The following is a 19,996-nucleotide window of genomic DNA, read 5'->3' on the forward strand; positions in this document are numbered from 1 at the left end:
AGTCATTCTCCATCTAGCTTTGTTCCATTGCTGGCAAGGAGCTGAGTTCCTTTGGAGGAGAAGAGGCACTCTGATTTTTAGAATTTTCAGCTTTTCTGCCTGCGTTCCTTTGGAGGAGAAGAGGCACTCTGATTTTTAGAATTTTCAGCTTTTCTGCTCTGGTTTCTCCCCATCTTTGTGGTTTTATCTACCTTTGGTCTTTGATGGTGGTGATGTACAGATGGGGTTTTGGTGTGGTTGTCCTTTCTGTTTGTTAGTTTTCCTTCTAACAGTGAGGACCCTCACTCAGCTGCAGGTCTGTTGGAGTTTGCTGGGGGTCCACTCCAGACCTGTTTGCCTGGGTATCACCAGCGGAGGCTGCAGAACAGCAAATATTGCAGAACGGCAAATGTTGCTGCCTGATCCTTCCTCTGGAAGCTTCGTCTCAGATGGGCACCTGGCTGTATGAGGTGTCAGTCGGCCCCTACTGGGAGGTGTCTCCCAGTTAGGCTACTCGGGGGTCAGGGACCCACTTGAGGAGGCAGTCTGTTTGTTCTCAGATGTCAAACTCTGTGCTGGGAGAACCACTGCTGTCTTCAAAGCTGTCAGACAGGGACATTTAAGTCTGCAGAAGTTTCTGCTGACTTTTGTTCAGCTATGCCCTGCCCCCAGAGGTGGAGTCTACAGAGGCAGGCTGGCCTCCTTGATCTGCAGTGGATTCCACCCAGTTCGAGCTTCCTGGCTGCTTTGTTTACCTACTCAAGCCTCAGCAATGGCAGATGCCCCTCCCTCAGCTTCACTGCTGCCTTGCAGTTCGATCTCAGACTGTTGTGCTAGCAGTGAGCGAGGCTCTGTGGGCATGGGACCCTCCAAGCCAGGCGTGGGATATAATATCCGGGTGAGCCATTTGCTAAGACTGTTGGAAAAGCTCAGTATTAGCATGGGAGCGTCCTGATTTTCCAGGTACCGTCTGTCATGGCTCCCCTTGGCTAGGAAAGGGAATTCTCCAACCCCCTGTGCTTCCTGGGTGAGGTGATGCCCCACCCTGCTCCGTGGGCTGCACCCACTGTCCGACAAGCCCCAGTGAGATGAACCCAGTACCTCAGTTGGAAATGCAGAAATCACCTGTCTTCTGCATCACTCATGCTGGGAGCTGTAGACTGGAGCTGTTCCTATTCAGCCCTCTTGGAACCTCCTACCCTAAAGTGATTTTTTTAAACTCAAGGTTTACAGACAGTTTTGGTCTTTTTGTCATTATATGACATAGGTAAGAGAATTTATATGATGAGATCTATGTTAATAGATCAAGAAAAGTAGAGATTTCCCTATTAATTTTTCTTCTCTTGACAATATTGATCTCCCTTTTGTCTCCACTGTTGTGGGGCAGGGAGTAATTTTTAGTAATTGTAATAATAGCTTTCTTTTATAGAGCCCATTCTCTGTATCCAGTTCTGGGCTGATCACATTTATCTTACTCAATTCTTCCAATGTCCCTAAGAAATTGACATTTGTTATTTTATTTTACTTATTTATTTTTTATTTGGGGACAAGGCCTCGCTCTGTCACCCAGGCTGGAGTGCAGTGGCTCGGCTCACTGTAGCTTTGAACTCTTGGGTTCAAGCAATCCTCCCACCTCATCCTACTAAGGTCCTGGGATTATAGGTGTGAGCCACTGCACCCAGCCTGAGTTTGACATTATTCCCATTTAATAGGGCTAAACTGAGTAGGTAATTTGCCCAAGGTCATATAGTTAGTGAGTGGCAGAGCCAGGATTTGAACTCAACCAGTCTGTTTCCAAAGCCTGGGCTCTTAACCATTACATTATGGCTTCTTGCCAACCTAAAGATTGTGCCCAGTGCCTGGCACAAATGTACTAATTACACCAAGATTAAGAGTCTTAATGTCTTAGCTGAATCAGCAGGCTCTTTTAAATTTTATGGCAAACTGTTGTCATGTTGTCTAATGACATCCTGAAGGATTTAGGTTTTTTTTTTTTTCTCCCCGCCCACCCCAGTTCAGACAACCAAAGCTCAGATATGGACAGCTGTGGGTTGGCTACACTTTTACTGCTGTTTTTCCTACTTCACTTTGAATCTCACTGCTACCCTGTGTAGTGTCTGTATCAGCTACTGCCTCTTCCAGCTCTAGGGTGGCCATGAGAGAGACAGGGATGGAGCAGGGAAGTCTAAGGAAACAGAACAGGGCATTTATTTGGAAGTTTTTAATGGAGTCAGAATCAAAGTTCAAACCCAGATTTCCCAGTTCTCAGTGCTGCCTCTACAACTGTGTCTTTCCGTTGATTTTTTTGTTCTTTGGGTTTCTGTCCAATACATATTTATTTTGTGCTACTGTGTGCTAGTGACTGTTCTAGTCAGTGGATATCCAGCAGCACACAAACAGAGGTTGGCTCTCCTCTCATGGAACTTATATTCTAGTGGCAGTGAGACAGATAATAAACAGATAAGGTGGTGAAAAGTACTTCAGAGAAAAATAAAGCTGGGCAGGACAGAAGGAATTCTAGGGCAGGGTTGGAAAGTGAATGAGAGAAGGGAGGTGTTGCTTTTAATGTAGAATAGAAGGGAAGGCCTCTCTGATAAAGTGACATTTGAGCAGAGGATATGCCATGGGAATGCCTGAAGAAAGACTGTGTCACTAGTCAAAGGTGCTGAGGCAAGAATATGCCTGTTGTGTTGGATGAACAGAAAGAAAACCAGTGAGGCTGAAGTGGAGTAAGAAAGGGGAGCGTGGTAGGAAGTAAGATCAAAGTAGTTAAGGGAGTCAAATCACATAGGACTTTTAACCTGTGTAAAGGATTTTCACTTTTCCTTTGATGGAAGAGGAAGGGATTGGTGGGGTTTAAGTAGAGGAGTGGCATATATGACTTATATTTTATAAGAGAGTCATTCTGCAGTAAAATTAGGGGAGAAGGGACAAAGCAGGGTGACTATGGCATTATTGTTGCAGTCATCCGTAGGATTAGCTGATGGATTGGTTATGGAATATAAATGATTTTGATGATTTGAGCCTGAGCAAGAGGAAGAAGGACCTGCCATTTGCTGAGATGAAGACCATGGAAGGAGCAAATTTGGGGTAAGGATGAAGAAAGCAGAAATTCGACTTCAATGACTCTCGGAGTGTTAGAGTTGGAAGAGACTTTGAGTTTATCTAGTACAATTGTTTCCTTTTACCAGCTAGAAATACTAAATACTGAGAGGTTAAATGACTTTCCCAGAGTCAAACAGCCTATACTACTTGTTGTGCAGCATAAAGAGCCCTGGAGTTGTAGTCATGTTCAAATTGTAGCTTTTCTGTTTCTTAGCTCTGAACCTTGGTCAAGTCATTTATTTTCTCCAAGTCTGTTTTTCTTCTATCAAAAAGGATAATAAAGACTTCCATTTCTTGTTACAGTGTTGAAAGTTGCAACAGTTGACATTATTGCTCCCACTCTGGTAGTAAGAAAAGTCAGAGAAGGTACAAAATCATAATTTTTTAAAAACCTATCAGAGTTGACACAAAAAAATCTAAAGAAACAAAAATCTGGAAAGTAGTGAGCCCTTCTTCTCAAGAGAAAAAAAAAAGAGAGAGAGAGAGAGATACATAGATACTTTTCATCTATGGTGGAACAGCAAGAGGAAGAATTTGCCATATAAAGAGAAGTCAACTGTTACTGACTGCATGTAGGCTGGAGTGACAATCTGGAATCCTGAGGAGTTCCAGCTACAGTGCAGGACTACACCTACCTGCCAACTTTCCCCCCACGGGCCTTCAATTAGTACATTGGAATAGGAGTTCGGATGCAGGGGCAAGGGAAAGAGAGCTAAGGAGGATCCTGCTGAGGTGGGTGGATTTTGCTGAAGGCTGGGGGCAGGGCAGGAGAGTTAATAGAAATCCCTGTAGTGCACCAGGGGCTTTATGAAGTCTAAGGCTGGGCCTGCAACAGGCTGGGGGCATGGCAAGACAGCTAAGAAATCTCTTTATGACTATCTAGGCTTTTACTGAGGACAAGTCAGCCTTTGAGAAGGCGTAGTCAGGGTAACAGAGCAAAAAGAGATCTCCTCAAGGCACAGAAAACAGAAGGTGCTGCTGGAGACCAAGGACAACACCCTAGCTGAAAGCTGGAATGTGAGGGGAGGGCAGAGAGGAGGGAAGATATCTCACGGTTCGGAAAGCTAGCATAGGTTGTGAAGCTCAGAGATGTATGAAGCTTCGACAGTGCTCAGATTTTAGCTTCTCCTGAAGGTAAAGTTCTGATTTCGCACTGAAATTATTATAAGCCAATCATGAACTAACACTACAATCTCAAACCCAGCTCAACTATGGGTTAAAAGGATTGAGCTGTCACTCCCAGTTTCCCAGCAACTTAATTGAAGAAGGAACTTCCCTTTATGGAGATAAATTAATGTTCTTTTATACACAGTATCTGGCATGAAATAAATTATGAGATAGAGAAAGAAACAAGAAAATGTGATCCATGGTCATGGGAAGAAAGAGGCAACAGAAACAGTCTCAGTGATGGCCCAGACGTTGAACAACATGGATAAACAGAGAAAATTTCAGCAGAAAGATGTAAACTATTTCTCCAAGTGGAAATGCTAGAAATGAAAAATATATTAGAAATGAAGAATTCATTTGATAGGCTTAATAGCAGACTGCACACGGCAGAAGAAAGCACCAGTAAACTTAGGGACAGATCAATAAAAATCAGCGTTCAAGATCTGTGGGACAATACAAAATTGTCTAGCATACATGCAACTAAAGTTCAAGAAGGAGAGGAGGAAGAGCAGGGACAGAAGTCTAAATTGAGGTATATCAGAGTCGACTTTCTGAAAATCAAAAATTTTTATAAAGGAAATTTAAAAGGAGGTAGAAAAGAAAAAATTACATAAAGGTGAACAGTAATATGAATAATTGACACCTTGTCAGAAACAATGCAGGTCAGAGGAAAATGAAATTTTTTTTTTAAGACAGGGTCTCTGTTGCTCAGACTGGAGTGCAGTGGTGTGAACATAGCTCACTATAGCCTTAATGTCCTGGGCTCAAGAAATTCTCCCACCTTAGCCTCCTGAATAGCTGGGACTACAGGTGCATGCCACCATGCCCAACTACTTTTTAAATTTTCTGTAGAGACAGTGTCTTACTGTGTTACCCAGGCTGGTCTTAAACTCCTGAGCTAAGTGATCCTCCTGCCTCACCTCCCAAAGTATTGGAATTATAGGTGTGATCTACTGTACCTGGCCTGGACTAACTTTTTTAAAGTGCTGTATTTTATTTTTTAAGCAAATCTGCTAACCTGGAATTAAATATTCAAAAGTGAAGGAGAAATACAGATATTTTTGAAGGAAGCAAAAACAATTTGTCTACATCAGACCTATATTACAAGCAGTGTTAAAAGAAGTTCTTTAAGTTGAAGGGAAGTTATAATAAAGGAAGTTCAGATCTGAAGGAATGCATTACACCAGGAAGGGTAAATATATGGATTAATATAAGGGACCTTTTAAAATATCTTGCTTTAATACATACATTTATTTAAAAAATATGGACTATTTAAGGCAGAAATAATAACATATTATTTGGTATATAGTAGTAGTAGAAGTAAGCTATCCAACAGTAAGTGCACAACAAGCCGGGGAGGTCAAATGAAGTTAGACATTGATAAGTTAAAGATGCACTCTGCAATCACTAAAGCAAACATTGAAAAAAATACAGAGAGGTGTAGCTATAAGATCAGTGAAGGAAGTAATAAATATCACATTACGAAAAAGTCAGGAAAGCAGAATAGAGGAACAAAGAAGAGAGGCAAATGGAAAATAAATATAAAGATGGCAGACTTAAAAATCATATCAATAATTACATTAAATGTAAAGACCATCATCTCCAATTAAAAGGTAGCAATTGTCAGGCTGGATAAAATAGCATGGTCCAACTATGTGCTGTCTTTATGAATCACTGTAAATATAAAACACAGATTGAAAAAGGGTGAAAAAGATGTACCATGCAAAAAGCATAAGAAAGTTGATGTTGCTATGTTAACAAAGTAGACTTTAAAACAAGGATCATTTCTAGAAAAAAGGATCATTTATCATAATGAATCAATTTATTAAAAATACATAACAGGCTGAGCACAGTGGCTCATGCTTGTAATCTCAGCACTTTGGAAGGCTGAGGGAGGTGGATCACTTGAGCTCAGGAGATCAAGACCAGCCTGGCATACATGGTGAAACCCCATCTCTACTAAAAATGCAAGAATTAACTGGACTTGGTGATGCACACCTGTAATCCCAGCTTCTTGGGAGGCTGAGGTGGGAGGATCATTGAGCCTGGGAGGCAGAGGTTGCAGTGAGCCAAGATCATGCCACTGCACTCCAGCTTGGGTGACAGAGCAAGCCTCTGTCTCAAAAAAACAAACAAACAAAACAAAACAAAAAAAACTTGTATATACCTCACAACAAGCTTCAAAATATGTGAAACAAAAATTGATAAAACCAAAGAGAAAAAGAGGCAAAACCACAATCATAGCTGAATATAACACCTCTATCACTAATTGACAGAACTTGTGGAGAAAAAAAAAGTCAGTAAAGATATAAAAGATTTGAACACCACTATCAACCAACTTGATACTTGGCATTTATGAAGCAGTACACATCACTACAGAATTTAAAAAATAGCAAAATGGCAGACGTAAGTCCCTCCTTATCAGTAATTACTATAAGTACAAAGGTATTAAATTTACTAACTAAAATGTAGACACTGGCTGAATGGATAAAAACAAAAACGAGCAAAAAACTTCCCGCATGATCCAATTTTATGTTGTCTACAAGAGATCCTTGTTAGATCAAAAGACAGGTTAAAAGTGAGCTGGGTTGGCTACACTAATATCAGGCAAAATAGACTAAGTTACAATAAAAATTGTTACATGAGACAAAGGTGATTATATGTTGATAAAAGGTTAATTCCTACAGGAACCATAATGATTATAAGCACATATGCACTAAACAACAGAGCCACAAATATATGCAGCAAACTGACAAAAATAAAGGGAGAATTTTTTCTTCTTTTTTCTGTTTTTAGAGATGGAGGTCTGTCTGTGTTGGCCATGCTGGTCTTGAACTCCTGGCCTCAAGCAGTCCTCCCACCTTGGCCCTCCAAAGTGCTGGGATTACAGGTGTGAGCCACTGCACCTAGCTGAGAAATGGTTTTATAATAGTAATTGGAGACTGCACAGCTGTCATCATAGCTACCATTTGTTAAGCACTTAGTATATGCCAAGACTATCCTAGGCACTTTACGTTTATAAACTCATTTCATTCACAACAGCCCTTGTGGTAGCTTCAATTACTATCCCGATTTTGCTGAAGAGGAAACTATGGCATAGAAAAGTGGCAGGTTCCATTCATATCCCCATTTTGAAGAAGAGGAAACTATGGCATAGAAAAGTTAAATGACGTGCCCAAGGTTTACAAAGGTGTAAGTGGAAGATCTTGGATTATAAGACTCTTTTGGGAAATTAGATTTGATCCTTAGAGGTTTCCTAGTCTCATTTCCCATTGAGGAAGGGATTCCTTTCTCTGACAATCCTGGTTCTGTGGACTCTGCAGGAGCATTGAAGATGGGAGATCACTGCTTCAACAGCAAGACATTCTAGTATGGGCTATTGTAATTGCTAGAAAGTTTTTTTTCCTATGTTGAGGTGAAATCTCACAACTTTGATTCACTAGTCTTCGTAATAACAGAAAATAAGCCCATTGTTCTGACTGTTGAGATATGTGAAGGTTTTCATGTCATTCACCACCAACCCCAACATCAGTTGGAGACTTCAATACCATACTTTCAATAAAGAACATTTAGACAGCAGAATAAGGAAACAGAAGTCTTGAACAACACTATAAATCAATGAAACCTGACAGATTTATGTAGAACACTTAACCCAACCACACCAGAGTCAACATTCTTCTCAAGTGTACCTGGAACATTCTTCAGGATAGACATATGTAAGACCACAAAACAAGTTCCAATAGCTTCTTCCCCACCTCCGGCTGCCGGCAGGACCTTTCTCTCACTGCTGCTGGGACCCTGTGTCATCACCCAGGCCGAGCACGATGCCCCCTAAAAAGGGAGGTGATGGAATTAAACCACCCCCAATCATTGGAAGATTTGGAACCTCACTGAAAATTGATATTGTTGGATTGCCAAATGTTGGGAAATCTACTTTCTTCAGTGTATTAAGCAGTAGTCAGGCTTCAGCAGAAAACTTCCCATTCTGCACTATTGATTCTAATGAGAGCAGAGTACCTGTGCCAGATGAAAGGTTTGACTTTCTTTGCCAATACCACAAACCAGTGAGCAAAATTTCTGCCTTTCTAAATGTAGTGGTTATTGCTGGCCTTGTGAAAGGAGCTCACAATGGGCAGGGCCTGGAGAATGCTTTTTTATCTCATATTCGTGCCTGTGATGGCATCTTTCATCTAACACGTGCTTTTGAAGATGATGATATTACGCATGTTGAAGGAAGTGTAGATCCTATTCGAAATATAGAAATAATACATGAAGAGCTTCAGCTTGAAGATGAGGAAATCAAGCTTGAAGATGAGGAAATCAGCTTGAAGATGAGGAAGTCAAGGCTGCTGGAAAGTACAGACAACAGGGCAGAAATTATATTGTTGAAGATGGAGATATGGTCTTCTTCAAATTTAACACACCTCAACAACCGAAGAAGAAATAAAATTTAGTTATTGCTCAGATAAGCATACAACTTCCAAAAGGCATCTGATTTTTTTAAAATTAAAATTTCTGAAAACCGATGGAACAATTAAAGTTGGGAAGATGGGAATCTTCAACAAATTATTTTTATTTGTTTTAAAATTAAAATACTGTGTACCTCTCCACCAATGAAATGCAAATTCACTAAATGTGAACAGCTTTGCTTTTCACATGATTAAGACCCTACTCCAAATTGTAGAAGCTTTTCAGGAACCATATTACTCTCATGATACTTCATTAATCTCCATCATGTATGCCAAGCCTGACACATTTGACAGTGAGGACAATGCGGCTTACTCCTTTTTGAATCTACGGATAATGCATATTTTACAGTACTCCAGATGTCTACACTCAGTAAAACATTTGAAAAAAAAGTTCCAATAAATGTCAAAAGATTGAAATAATACAAAGTGTCTTCTTTGATAACAATGGAATGAAGCTAGAAATCAACAATAGAAGGAAACCTGGAAAATTCACAATCATGTAAAAACACTTTTTTTTTTTTTTTTGAGACGGAGTCTCGCTCTGTTGCCTAGCCTAGAGTGCAGTAGCGCAATCATAGCTCACTGCAGGCTCAATCTCCTGGCTTAGCCTCTTGGATTATAGGGATTATAGGGCATGCCACCATGCCTTGCTGATTTTTAATTTTTTTTGTAGAGTTGGGTCTCACTATGTTGCCCAGGCTAGCCTTGAACTCCTGGCCTTAAGTGATCCTCCTGCCTTGGCTTCCCAAAGTGCTTGAGTTACAGGCATAAGCCACTGTGCCTGACCCCAAATTAACCACATTATTAATAGGTGAAAGAAATAATGGCTATTTTAAAATACTTTGAGATGAATAGAAATGAAAATATATCATATGGGATGCAATGAAAGCAGTACTTAGAGGGAACTTTATAAATGTAAGTGCTTACATTACAAAAGAAGAAAGGCCAGGCACAGTGGCTCACACCTATAATCCCAGCGCTTTTGGAGACCAAGGCAGAAGGATCACTTGAGCCCAGGAGTTTGAGACCAGCCCGGGCAACATAGGGAGACCCTGTCTCTACAAAAAATCGTTTTAAAATTTAGCTGGGTGTGGTGGCATGTACCTGTAGTCCCAGCTACTTGGGAAGCTGAGGTGGGAGGATTGCTTGAGCGAGGGAGGTTGAGGCTACATTGAGCTGTGATCATGCCACTGCACTCCAGTCTGACTGATAGAGTGAGACCCTGTTTCCAAAAAAAAAACCAACCAGTCAGTAACTTTGCACCTCAGGGAACTAGAAATATATTAGATAATTTAGCTATTTAATCTAACATAGTGCTTACTGGAACTTGCAACACAGTAGGCACTTACTAAATATTAGTCTCATATATCCAACACAAAGATTCATCATTGACACTACTTTGAAAATAAATGTAGGGTACTATTTATGCCACTGTTTCCACTTCGGCAGTTTGTTTTGATGGATTGTTTTTTTAATCCAGGTTTTAAAAATTGAGATATTCATCATATGCTATAAATTTTCCTCACTTAAAAAGTACAATTCAGTGGGATTTAGTATATTCACCAAGTTATGTGACTATTACAACTGTCTAATTCAAGAATTTTTTTCATACCTTCAAAAGAAACCTCATATACATTAGCAGTCACTTTCCAGCTCTAGGCAACTACTAGTCTTTTTTCTGTCTCCATGGATTTGCCTTTTCTGGACATTTAATGTAAATGGAAACATACAATATGTACCCTTTTTTGTCTGCTTTCAGTAGCATGTTTTCAAGACTCATTCCTGTTGTAACACATATCATTACTTAATTCCTTTTTATTGCTGACTAGTATTCCATGTTTTGGAATACCACATTTTGTTTATTCCTTCATCAGCTGATAGACATTTTTTAATCGTTTTCACTATTTAGCTATTAAAAATAGTGCTGCTGTGAACATTCATGGACAAGTTTTTGTATGGACATACATTTTCATTTCTCTTTAGTATTGACTTACAAGTGGAGTTGCCGGGTCATATGGTAACTCTTTAACCTTTGAGGAACTGCCAGATTGTTTTCCAAAGTGGCTATACCATTTTACATTCCCACCAGCAGTGTATGAGATTTCCAGTTTCTCCTTGTGTTCACCATTACTTATTACTATCTTTTTCATTTTAGCCATCCTATGGGTATGATGTATCTCACTGCTTTGACTTACCCTTGACTTACCCTTACGTTGAACATCTTTTCATGTATGTATTGGCCATTTGCATATCTTCTTTGCAGAAATATCTATTCAAATCTTTTGCCCATTTTAAAATTGGGTTGTCTTTTATTACTGAGTTTCAGAAGTTCTTTATGTAGTTTGCATACAAGTGCCTGGTCAGATCTGTGATTTGCAGATATTTGCTCCAATCTTGTGGGGTTTTTTCCTACACTTTCTTGATGGTGCCCTTTGAAGTACAAAGGTCTGTTGTTTGTTTGTTTGTGTTTCTGAGACAGGGTCTTGCTCTGTCACCCAGGCTGGAGTGCAGTGGCACGATCTTGGCCCACTGCAGCCTCCGCCTCCCAGGTTCAAGCTATTCTCCCACTTCAGCCTCCTGAGTAACTGGGACTACAGGCATGCGCCACCATGCCCTGCTAATTTTTGTACTTTTAGTAGAGATGGGGTTTCACCATGTTGGCCAGGCTGGTCTCGAACTCCCAACCTCAAGCTATCTGCCTGCCTTGGCCTCCCCAAGTGTTTGGATTACAGGCGTGACCTGCTGCACCCAGCCAGGTCTTTTATTTTGTTGAAGTCCAGTTTATCAATTTTTTTTGGATGTTTATGCTTTCAGTGTCATGTCTAAGAAACCATTGCATAATCCAAGGCCACCAAGATTTATGCTTATGTTTTCTTCTAAGGGTTATAATTTTAGCTCTTATATTTATTTAAGTCTCTGAGCCATTTTGAATTAATTTTTTTAGATGAAGTGAGGTGGGGGTCCAAATTCATTGTTATGCTTGTATATATCTGGTTGTACTGGTACCATTTCTTGAAAAGACTATTCTTTCTCAATTTAAATCACTGCTCATAAATTTAAGAGTTTATTTCTTGATTCTCTTTATTTTAGCCAATTTTATAATTTTATTTTAGATTTTCTGTTCTGTTCCATTGATCTGTATGTCTACCCTTATGCCAGTGAACACATTGTTTTAATTGCTGTAGCTTTGTAGTAAATTTCAAAATCTGGAAGTTTGCATCCTTCATCCTTTTGTTTTTCTTTTTCAAGATTATTTTAGTTATTCTGGGTCCCTTGCATTTCATATGAATTTTTTGATCAGCCTTTCAAATTCTGTAAAAAAGTCAGTTGTAATTTTGAGAAAGATTGCATTAAATCTATGGATTAGTTTCAGAAGCATTGCTAAAATAACACTAATAAGTCTTTCAGTTCATGAACATGAATGTCTTTTGATTTATTTAAGCCTTCTTTAATTTTTCTCAACAATGTGTGAGTTTTCAATATGGAAGCCTTATTCTTCGTTTGTTAAGTTTATTCGTAAGTATTTTGTTCATTTTGATGCTGTTGTAAATAGGATTATTTTCTGAAATTTATTTTCAGGATGTTCATTGCTACTATGTGGAAATACAGCTTATATGTATATAACTATATTGTATATATGTTGTATCCTGCAGACTTGCTGAACTCCTTGATTAGTTCTAATTGATTTTTGTGCATTTTTAGAATTTTCTATGTGCAAGATCATGTCATCTGCAAATAGAGGTTGTTTTACTTCTTCCTTTCCAGTCTGGACATCTTTTTTATCTTTTGTCTAATTGCTTTGGCTGGAACCTCCAATACAATGTAGTATCTAATGGCCATGTGTTGCCATTTTTATGAAACAGTGATAGGGCATAAAATGTTTTATATTACTCAATATTAGAATATGGTGGCTGCATGAAATTAGTAACACCCTATTTGTAGGACTAACAGTTGGGGCTGTTCTGATCTACTAGTATAAAAACAAATAACTTTTTTCCACATCGATTGAAGAACATTTTCTCAATTTCCTTTTTTTTCTTTCCAGGTTTTCTCAAACAATGATGAAGGCCTTATTAACAAAAAGTTACCCAAAGAACTTCTGTTAAGGTAAGTGTAGATAAATTCTGGATGAAGAGTTTAGATCTGATTTAGTCATCAAGTTCCAAGCCTATCTTCTTTCTCACTGTGAGTCCATAGCATAGAAAAACAGACAGAATTAGCCTAACTGACTTTTTGTTTTTGTTTTATAGAATGCTGTTCAGCTTGTTGTTAAATTTTACTTGGTCTAATCCAGAATGTACTAAGTATGTACATAGCATTGGTCTGGATTCTTTTTGTAATGTGGTAAGTATTGTAATAATCTTCAGTAGGTGCCATTGTTTTGGTTTCAGTAGATAATCGTGATGAAGTCAGTAATATGAGGAGAGATTATTGCAAGGTTGTGAGCTCCTGAAGTCATAAAGTTTTTGATGTTTTCAGACAAATGAGTTTTAAATACAAAAAATAAGCACAGTTATATGTTCTTAGTGATCACTTAAAATACTGTCAACCCCAAGTATTGATATGTTTTTATTCATATGAGAAGTATAAGTGACAGTAGTATAAAATAGGCTTTTTGTCTTTTATTTCTGGCATCACTAAATATACGGTAAATGTTATTCTGGTGGTTGTTTTTACCAAGTAAAGCTATCAACCAACATTTGTTGGCCTGGAGGTACTTCAGTTTTCTTTAGTATTATGCAATCATCAAAAGAAATCTTATTTTAAGGCCAGGAGTGGTAGCTCATGTCTGTAATCCCAGCACTTTAGGAGACTGAGGTAGGCAGATCACTTGAGGCCAGGAATTCAAGACCAGCCTGGCCAATGTGGCGAAACCCTGTCTCTACTAAACATACAAAACAATTAGCCAGGCGTGGTGGTGTACGCCTGTAATCCCAGCTACTGGGGAGGCTGAGGCACAAGAATTGGGAGGCTGAGGCAGGAGAATCGTTTGAAGCTAGGAGGTGGATGTTGCAGTGAGCCTAGACTGTGCCACTGCACTCCAGCCTGAGTGACAGAGTGAGACTGTGTCTCAAAAAAAAAAAAAACAAAACAACAAAAAAACAAAAAAACAACAAAAACAAAAAAACTCATTTTCGTTTTAGATGATGTTATATTTTAATTCTTTACAAGGAATTAATAGGTGTATACACGGTAATCCTTGAGAGTCATTTCCCTAACTCTGTTTCTCTTATCACTGATACTCCACAAAACAACAGCATCAGAAACCAGGTTTTGTGATCAAATAACTGTAGGAAACAAACTGTAGTCCTATAGGGTTAACAAAACCTATAGGACTTCACAGGGCCTTAATAGGCTAACGTGCGTGGCGATGATACAAGTTGGGTAATTGTGCCATTTCAAACTTACTGACAATGGAATCCTTTTAATATTCCACAGAAAATTTGGGGGAAATGCTGACATACAATAAGAGATTGACCAGATGACTCCATTCCGTGGCTGTACTAAATCTCACTTTAACATTTGGGGAATGAATATGAGTTTTGTTTAAATATTGGGAATAATTATTTTCATCTCTTCCCAAGTTCACCACAGAACCACTTTTAGATGCCACAGATTACTCACCTTTACTGTCATCAGGTTATTAGACATTTTTCCTTGAGTTAGAAATGGGGTAAGAACTTGGCTTCTTTGTGGTAGTGATCACATTTCAGGGACTTCAAAGGGTGTTTCATTAGTCATCAGGTGTTGTTTGACACTGTTGTCATGAGCCCCTTCTCAGTTGATAGAAAAACTGAGACAGGATTGTATGAAAAATATCAATTGTATTTTATTCCAATAAAACAAATATTTGGATAAGAGAGAATGTTCTTTGGCATTTTTGACAATTTTAAGAAAGTGGTGACAAGAAAGAAATGTATGTTTCCCATATAAACCCAAAAGGCTTTGCTCAAGCACCTAGTTGTTAGAAGCAATACAACTGTGTCAGGGTGGGCAGGCTGTCACTATACAACTGCACAGATGCCATCCACATAGACTGCAGTGTAGATGGTGCCCCCCTAGGATTATGTAGTGCTTCCAGTCTGGGTCTGAACATTTCTGTAGAACGGGCATCAAGCTGTAATCTCAATATGGTGTTCTTACCCTGGGGAATCCTAAGCAGCTTCAGGCAGGCCTCTGTTGGCCACTAAACACTAGGGTGTGATTAAACTCCACCCTTCTCATGCATACTTCTGCTATGACTCAAGGCTACTAACTGAATGGTTTTTTTCCTTCTGGTAGGGTTGGCTTTTGTACTCTACTCAGCCATGGAACAGTTTCTGTCTGTTGATACCAAAAAAATAAAAAGGAATTATATCACTTTCTTTGTAGTGTGATTTCTAAACTGCAGTCTTGGAAACTTCAGTTCTTTTAAAGATCCGTGATGGACTCAGCTGTTAGGAATTCTGGAGGTTGTCATCACTACTTACAGCTTTTGAATCATGCCATAAAGCTCATACATAGATCACTTTTCAGAAAGAATTGCCACTTGAGAGCAAATGTTAATGTCTCTTCATAGACTTACATTCCCACTTATATTCTTATTTCAGAGTCTGTAAGGGGAATTTAAAATATTGCCACTACAGATCTTCTCCAACTCATGAGTCTCAAAATTAACTCTAGCAACCATGTATTTTAAGAGTTTTTTGCTGGCCTTTAAATCATTTCTATCATTTTACTTTCAGACTTTCCATTCTCTGTGTGGCTTTCCCTTTTCCTAGCTACCCTTTCTAAGAAAAATTTTGAAGAAGGGTTTGAACCAGATTACCTGAGCCTCCGTCTGCATCATTAGTTAATTCCACAACATTGGGTATAACAAAGCCCCCACCTCATGAAGCTTAAGTCTTTATTATTTTCTGCTCAGTTAAATTATGTCTTCATTGTCTACCCTTGGCTTATGTGTTTATTTCATATTGTAGATTTCTTTGTGACAGTGTAGTCTGTTGTTCCTAATCTTGTTGAATTCCTATTCACCTTCAGTCTTACTTCCTCAATACATGTGAATTCTTGGACTTTGTGACAGACTTAATTGCTTTCAGTCCAGATCATTTTCTCTTCTGCCACTTTTGACTGCTTCTGTTACCGCCATCTTTAATTCTCAACTAGCTTCCAATACTGATCCCATCAACCGAAGCTTCACCTTCCCCTTTGGAACCATTAACAAGCATAATCTGGAATAATATGCTGCTTTTCATCTCTCTGTTATCACTTTGAATCCACTCAGAAAAATCTGTGTTTTCTTTTCATCTGATTTCATTGATAGTTTTAAGAATATATATTATTCACAGATTCCTTCTCTACTACCCATTTTTAGTTTATTACTGAACAAGTTTTTACAATTTTGGTTTTTTAAATCCAGCTCTTGCTCATGAATTAAGGCTACTGAAGTTTTTTCTCTACCTTTGCTCTCACATAGCCCAACAAACAGCTTTTAATACTATCCTTCCTGGGGAGTCAGTTACATAATTTTTATAACAATGGAAGTACTTAATCTGTTGCAACCATTATCTATTAGTGAGTTGGATTATCCTTGCATATATTTTTCCACATTGTTATTGTCCATATTACTGTTGGAATCAGACTTTCTGGGTTCAGACTTCAACTCTTCTCATTTATTAGTTGTGTGACCTTACTTACTTAACTCTCTGGGCCTTAATTTGCCCATCTGTAGAATGGGAATAGTAATAGTTCTTACCTTATGGGGTGGTTGTTCTTAGAGTACCTGGCATGTAAGTATTAAATAAATGTTAGCTCTTATTGTTATTAATGTCAATTTTTGGATGCCTGAATATTTAATAAACGCTATTTGACCATGCAGTCAGCTTTAATACAAACAACTGATGAATCCAGCTCTTAATATGGATCTAAATATATGCTACTGCTAAAAATATCTCAGTAAAGTACCTGGTTATTAAGTAACTCTGTGAAGGCCCAATGCTTCCGTTCATTAAACTGGACTAATTCAATCTCAATAGCAATTGCATACTACTATCTTATATTAAACTGACAATTACTATTGCTTAAGCAGATGTGTGGTGTTGTGACATCTGATTTACAACTGCAGTTACCTTGCATTATAATAAAAGATAGTCTCTTGGAGGGAACTATTCCCTTTTTGAGAAAAAAAAAAAGTCTTCTGTGAATTGAATACTGACCTAAAACTCAGATTATAAATTTTAATAGTGATTTGACTTTAAGTTTTAATTTCTATTAGGTTGCTTTCAGATGTTAGTGATGAAGTAAAAGCACATGTAAACCCCCTCATAGGAGACAGCAAGTGATACTTGCAGTAAACAGCTTAAAACATCCTGAGGAGTCAAAGCTCTAGTTAGTCATAAATAATAATGAAAGAAAATTCCTAGACACATTAAAAAAATTAAATTACCATTATCGATGTAATTTCTTTCCTCTTTAAATTTGTGTAGATACATGATAAAATTTATTGGCTTGATAAAGGAAGATTTCATTGCCCCAAATGAGGGATTTGAGCCTAATAATTCTGGGCGATATGAAATCAAAGACACAATTTCATATAATATGACAGTTTTAGTAGTTGAATTTGCTTGGGAGAATTATAAAATGACTAGCACATTTTCAAATTTTCCTTTTCTCAAATTTGTAAGCCAGTGCCATGAGTGAAGATCATTGTGGTTTTTGTTGGAATCATTAAGATGTAGCCCAGTGCTTCTCATAGGTCCTTGGCAAGCAGTGCAGTAAAGGGCTCATTCCTGCTATGGGTGTCATTGAGTAGGTGCTGTTGCCTGCTGGTTGGTTCCAGCACTCCATGGACTTTTTAAAGGACTGCTGCCTCTATTTCCTGCTGTCTGTGATGCCTGCTGCCTTATATATATTCCAGGGCATCCTAACAGGTAAGATGCTCTTTTGGGGGTACATGCTGCAGTTTCAAATTTAAGCATCTATGCAGATTTTTCCTCTTTGCCAAAGAGTTGTTTTAGGTTGGTTTGCTTGCTCTCTGATTGTTTTTTGACTTGTGTGTGGCAATGTGGGACTGAATAAATGTGTATGTTGAAATCAGATGCAGCAGCTTAAAAGCCCTCATGTTCATTATCTCCCTAAACTGTTATGTACTATTTTGGGGTTGGCACCAAGGTCCAAATTGGCAGAAGCAAATTTTCTTTAGACTAGATTGGGGTTATGCTTGTATATGAACACTCTGAGGATGACTTTGGATTTTATATCTATATTGAGATGCCATGAAACACCAATGAATCTCTTCTGATAGGAAGGATAGAAGCTAGATACATTTTGCCCCAGACCCTTATTTATCCCTAGCAAATTGTATTAGAGATCTATTCATTTGAAAACTGTGAATTCAGTACACAGAAAAGATTGGTGAATTTGACTCTATGAATAGTGAAGTATGGTAAAATTATACCATACTAAAGATAAATACTACAGTGGTGGATGAAATAATTAGATACACATTATAAGCAAGGGCATTATTCTTCAATATGCAAAGAAAAAAACTCAAAATTATTAAGAATAAGGTAGATTGATTTTATTAGAAATACAGTTTGAAGAGGCCACGAACAAAAGAAGAAATACAAATGGCTAATAAATGTGTAAAGAGATGCTCAACAAGGCCCATATTTAAATACAAAGCAAAATAACAATAAGATATTACCCAAAAGTTTGATAATATTAGGTTTTGGCAAGGAGATGTGAGATACTTTAGGTGGGAATATAAACTGTAGCAGCCATTCTGTAGGGCCACTGGAAAAAAATTTTTAAATGCTAAATGTATGTATTCACAAATTCCATTTCTAGGAATTTGCTAACATATATTTGCAAAAGCACACTGAGGCATGTGTGCAGGATGATCACTGCAGCATTTTAAAAACTTCAGTTATGCAGAATTGGATTACTCATAATTCTTGGTTAATGATACATTTTACCATTGATCCATGCATTGCCCTCTTATTCATTTTGTAATATAAGGAATGTACACAAATGCTGCCCCTTCTCTTTCCCCACCATCAAGGTAATATTATGAACGACTTTGTATTTATCATTTCTTGCTTCTTAAAACTTTATCTTAAATATATTTTGACTAAACAATATGATGTTTACTTTTGCTTGTTTATTAACTTTGTAAAAAAAGTATATGTTATATTAGAAATGTTTTTCACTCAAAATTATGTTACGAAAGGTGATTCTTGTTGCTCTGGTTGGCTGTTGCTCATTCATTTTTACTGCTGTATAGTATTCTACTGTGTGAATGTACCAACATTTTATTTTTTTCCCCCTTTACTGAGTATTTTGGTTGTTTCCAGTGTTTTGTCAGTTAAGAGCTGTGCTGCTTTGGACATCCTTGTAGATGTTTCCTGGTGCACAAATACGCAATTTTCTCTGAAAGTAGAATTTCTGAGGGTTATACGCTATACAGATATTTAACTTTATAAAGAAATATTAAATTGTTTTTCGAAAGAGGTCTTAGCAGTTTATATTCATACAAAGAGTGGATAAGAGATTCAGTGCCAAACTGAATCTCTTTCTAACACTTAGTGTTGTCACATATCTTAATTTTTGCCAAAGAAGTGTAGAATGGCACCTTATTGTGCTTTTGTTTTGAATTTTCCTGGATTCTAGTAATGTTGAGCATCTGTTCATATGTTTATTAGTCACATGTGTTTCCTCTTCAGTGAAACATATATTTTTGTTTTTGGCCTATTGGATGATCGGCTTATTGATTTGTAGTTCTTTGTATTCTCAGTATAATCTTTGTACTGATACTAATGTTTAGCTGACAAGTACTTTATCCCATCTTCTAACTTGTTCTTTTCACATTCTAAGGCATTTTTTTTTAACTTTTTTTTTTATTATTACTATACTTTAAGTTCTAGGGTACATGTGCACAACATGCAGGTTTGTTACATATGTATACATATGCCATGTTGGTGTGCTGCACCCATTAACTCATCATTTATATTAGGTGTATCTCCTAATGCTATCCCTCCCCTCTACCCCCTCCCCACAATAGGACCCAGTGTGTGATGCTACCCTTCCTGTGTCCAAGTGATCTCATTGTTCAGTTCCCACTTATGAGTGAGAACATGCAGTATTTGGTTTTCTGTTCTTGCGATAGTTTGCTGAGAATAATGGTTTCTAGCTGCATCCATATCCCTACAAAGGACACAAACTCATCCTTTTTTATGGCTGCATAGTATTCCATGGTGTATATGTGCCACATTTTCTTAATCCAGTCTGTCACTGAT

The 19,996-nt window shown here is 38.0% G+C and overlaps 1 protein-coding gene and 1 pseudogene across 2 annotated transcripts in view; both read left to right on the forward strand.

Moving 5' to 3' along the window:
• Window positions 1–8,000: 8,000 nt before the first annotated feature.
• On the forward strand, window positions 8,001–12,831 carry LOC105554513 (annotated as a pseudogene). Its single transcript, XR_001008338.1, has 3 exons — window positions 8,001–8,607; window positions 8,936–9,090; window positions 12,766–12,831. The product of XR_001008338.1 is annotated as an obg-like ATPase 1 pseudogene (transcript).
• FBXL2 (F-box and leucine-rich repeat protein 2) overlaps window positions 12,766–19,996 on the forward strand; it is a 90,942-nt gene continuing 83,711 nt past the window's right edge. The window contains exons 1-2 of the mRNA XM_012001017.1: window positions 12,766–12,827; window positions 12,971–13,064. Of these exons, the coding sequence (XP_011856407.1) occupies window positions 13,027–13,064 (38 nt within the window). The 5' untranslated portion in view covers window positions 12,766–12,827; window positions 12,971–13,026. The remainder of the gene's footprint in view (window positions 12,828–12,970; window positions 13,065–19,996) is intronic.

This window comes from Mandrillus leucophaeus, unplaced genomic scaffold (genome assembly GCF_000951045.1).
Source record: "Mandrillus leucophaeus isolate KB7577 unplaced genomic scaffold, Mleu.le_1.0 Scaffold646, whole genome shotgun sequence".
Taxonomy (NCBI): Eukaryota; Metazoa; Chordata; class Mammalia; order Primates; family Cercopithecidae; genus Mandrillus; species Mandrillus leucophaeus.